Source organism: Microtus oregoni, unplaced genomic scaffold (assembly GCF_018167655.1).
Source record: "Microtus oregoni isolate MIOR12 unplaced genomic scaffold, Mior012 000085F_ref0000168, whole genome shotgun sequence".
Classification (NCBI taxonomy): Eukaryota; Metazoa; Chordata; class Mammalia; order Rodentia; family Cricetidae; genus Microtus; species Microtus oregoni.
This window is the reverse complement of record NW_024544551.1, coordinates 3,583,497-3,585,759: the sequence shown is the minus strand read 5'-3', so window position 1 is coordinate 3,585,759 and position 2,263 is coordinate 3,583,497. Positions and strand designations below refer to the sequence as shown.

At 46.1% G+C, this 2,263-nt stretch overlaps 1 protein-coding gene across 1 annotated transcript; it reads right to left on the bottom strand.

Moving 5' to 3' along the window:
• Window positions 1-250: 250 nt before the first annotated feature.
• On the bottom strand, window positions 251-1,903 carry LOC121441960 (glycerol kinase-like). The gene has a single exon (XM_041643386.1). It carries the CDS (start codon window positions 1,901-1,903, stop codon window positions 251-253), a length of 1,653 nt encoding a protein of 550 aa, XP_041499320.1.
• Window positions 1,904-2,263: the final 360 nt, after the last annotated feature.

Below are 2,263 nucleotides of genomic sequence, written 5' to 3'. Positions count from 1 at the left end.
ACTAAGAGGGGCTCACCACAGTGAAAACAGCTAATGTTAAGAAAAAGAAACTAATCTTTCTGTAGCACTTCTTTTTCTGCTGCTCTTCTTTATTTCACGCCATGGGTCTTCTTTGAGATACATACAACAAGGGACACATCAATTTGGAGTCTGAACGGTGGCATCACATTGAGACAACTGCTAGAGTCTCTCATTAGGTAAAAAGCTCTTAAGTGAGGAATCCACAAGGTGGCCTGATTTGGGGGACACCTTAGATGTACCTTGCTCCAATCAATATCACCATGCTACTCACGACATAAAAGCCCAGAGTCAGACTGGCAAAGATACTCGGGTCACGACTACCTTCGGAAGACTGAGTCATAACCCAACCCATTGACTTCATCACAGCTTTCTTCCATGTGGAATAACGGACTTCACTTTCCTCAGCTTTGATCCGAGGTTGAAACTTCTCCATTTGGACCACTGATAAGTCCTTGGGATCCAGACTCCACACACTAACTCCCTCTGCGGCCCCTGCTGCCATGGCGGCTCCCAGGGCAGTTGTCTCTGGCATGGAAGGTTTCATCACGGGAATGCACAGAATGTCAGCTTGCAGTTGCATAAGAATTTTGTTTTCGGTCATTCCTCCATCTACCTGTAAATGTTTCAGTGGGATTCCACAATCGCGGTTCATGGCATCTAAAATCTCTCGGGCTTGGAAACAAACAGCTTCTAGGGCAGCAAAGGCAATGTGGCATTTATTGGTAAACTGAGTGAGTCCACAGATGATCCCTCTTGCACTGGGGTCCCAATAAGGTGCATATAACCCGGAAAAAGCTGGAACAAAGTAGCAGCCATAAGAACTGCCTACTTGTTCAGCAAGCTTTTCAATATCTCTTGATGCCTTAATAATTTTCATATTGTCTCTGAGCCAGCTAACAACAGCACCAGCTATAGCTACAGAACCTTCCAGAGCGTAATAGACCGGTTCCTCTCTGCCAAGTTTGTATGCCACTGTGGTCAGAAGACCGTGTTCAGAAACTACACACTTTTGGCCTGTGTTACATAGTAGGAAACAACCTGTTCCATATGTGTTTTTGGCTTGTCCATCCTGGAAGCACATTTGCCCTACCAAAGCAGCAGACTGATCCCCCAGACACCCGGATATCGGCACACCTTCCAATGGCCCAGTTTTCATTAGCCCATAGATCTCAGAAGAGCTCCGGATTCTGGGAAGGATGCACATGGGAATTTCAAAAAACTTGCAAAGCTCTTCATCCCACTGCAAAGAATGAATATTGAAAATCATGGTCCTGCTCGCGTTACTTACATCGGTACAGTGGACACCTCCATTGATGCCTCCAGTCAGGTTCCAGATAAGCCATGAGTCAATCGTTCCAAAGAGCGCTCTGCCATCTTCAATAGCCTTTTGCACTTTCCTCACGTTGCCAATGAGCCAGTGAAGTTTCACCGCGCTGAAGTAAGTGCTGATTGGGAGGCCTGTCTTGGTCTTGACAAAATTATTGCTTACTGAAATGCTTTTGCTGAGTTTCTCCACAGTGGACTGGGTCCTTAGGTCAAGCCACACCAACGCATTGTAGAGAGGTTCTCCAGTTACCTTGTCCCAGACTACAGTAGTTTCTCGCTGATTGGTGACACCAATAGCTTTTATGTTGGAAATCTCAATGCTCTGCTGCTTAAGTTTCTCACATGTTTTCTCTATACAGTCGTACACGGACTGTAGGATTTCCTTTGGGTCTTCCTCTACCCATCCTTCTTTTGGGAACTCCTGTTTTATTTCCACTTGATGGTAATTAAGTAGTTCAGCAGTTTTAGGATTGAAAACAAAAAAACGTGTTGAGCTGGTCCCTTGATCCACTGCCCCTACCAACGGCCCCAAAACCGCTTTCTTAGCGTCTGCCATGAATCCAGCTTTGGTGGCAGGTTATCGCGTCTGGTTTCCTTGGTGATGACAGTGGGCGTGGGAGGGTTTGGCACGAGACCAGAGGCGATTGGTTGAACCGCTGACTTCCTGGTAACTACCTCATCCCTGATCGTCCTTGTTCTCCAGAGGAGTAGGACCAACCTTGGATATAAAGCAGGCATCTTGAGCTTAATTTGTTCAAAAGTTAACCTGGGATGTTCCCTCAGCTGTCCTGTGTTCCCAACTTAGTAAACACACTTTCTTTTAATTCACCCAGTTTCTCTGCCAGTATCCTAGCCGATTATGCCCGTTCTCATAAGTCTCACAACCTACCAGGAAATCCAGCCTGTTCTCTCTCTA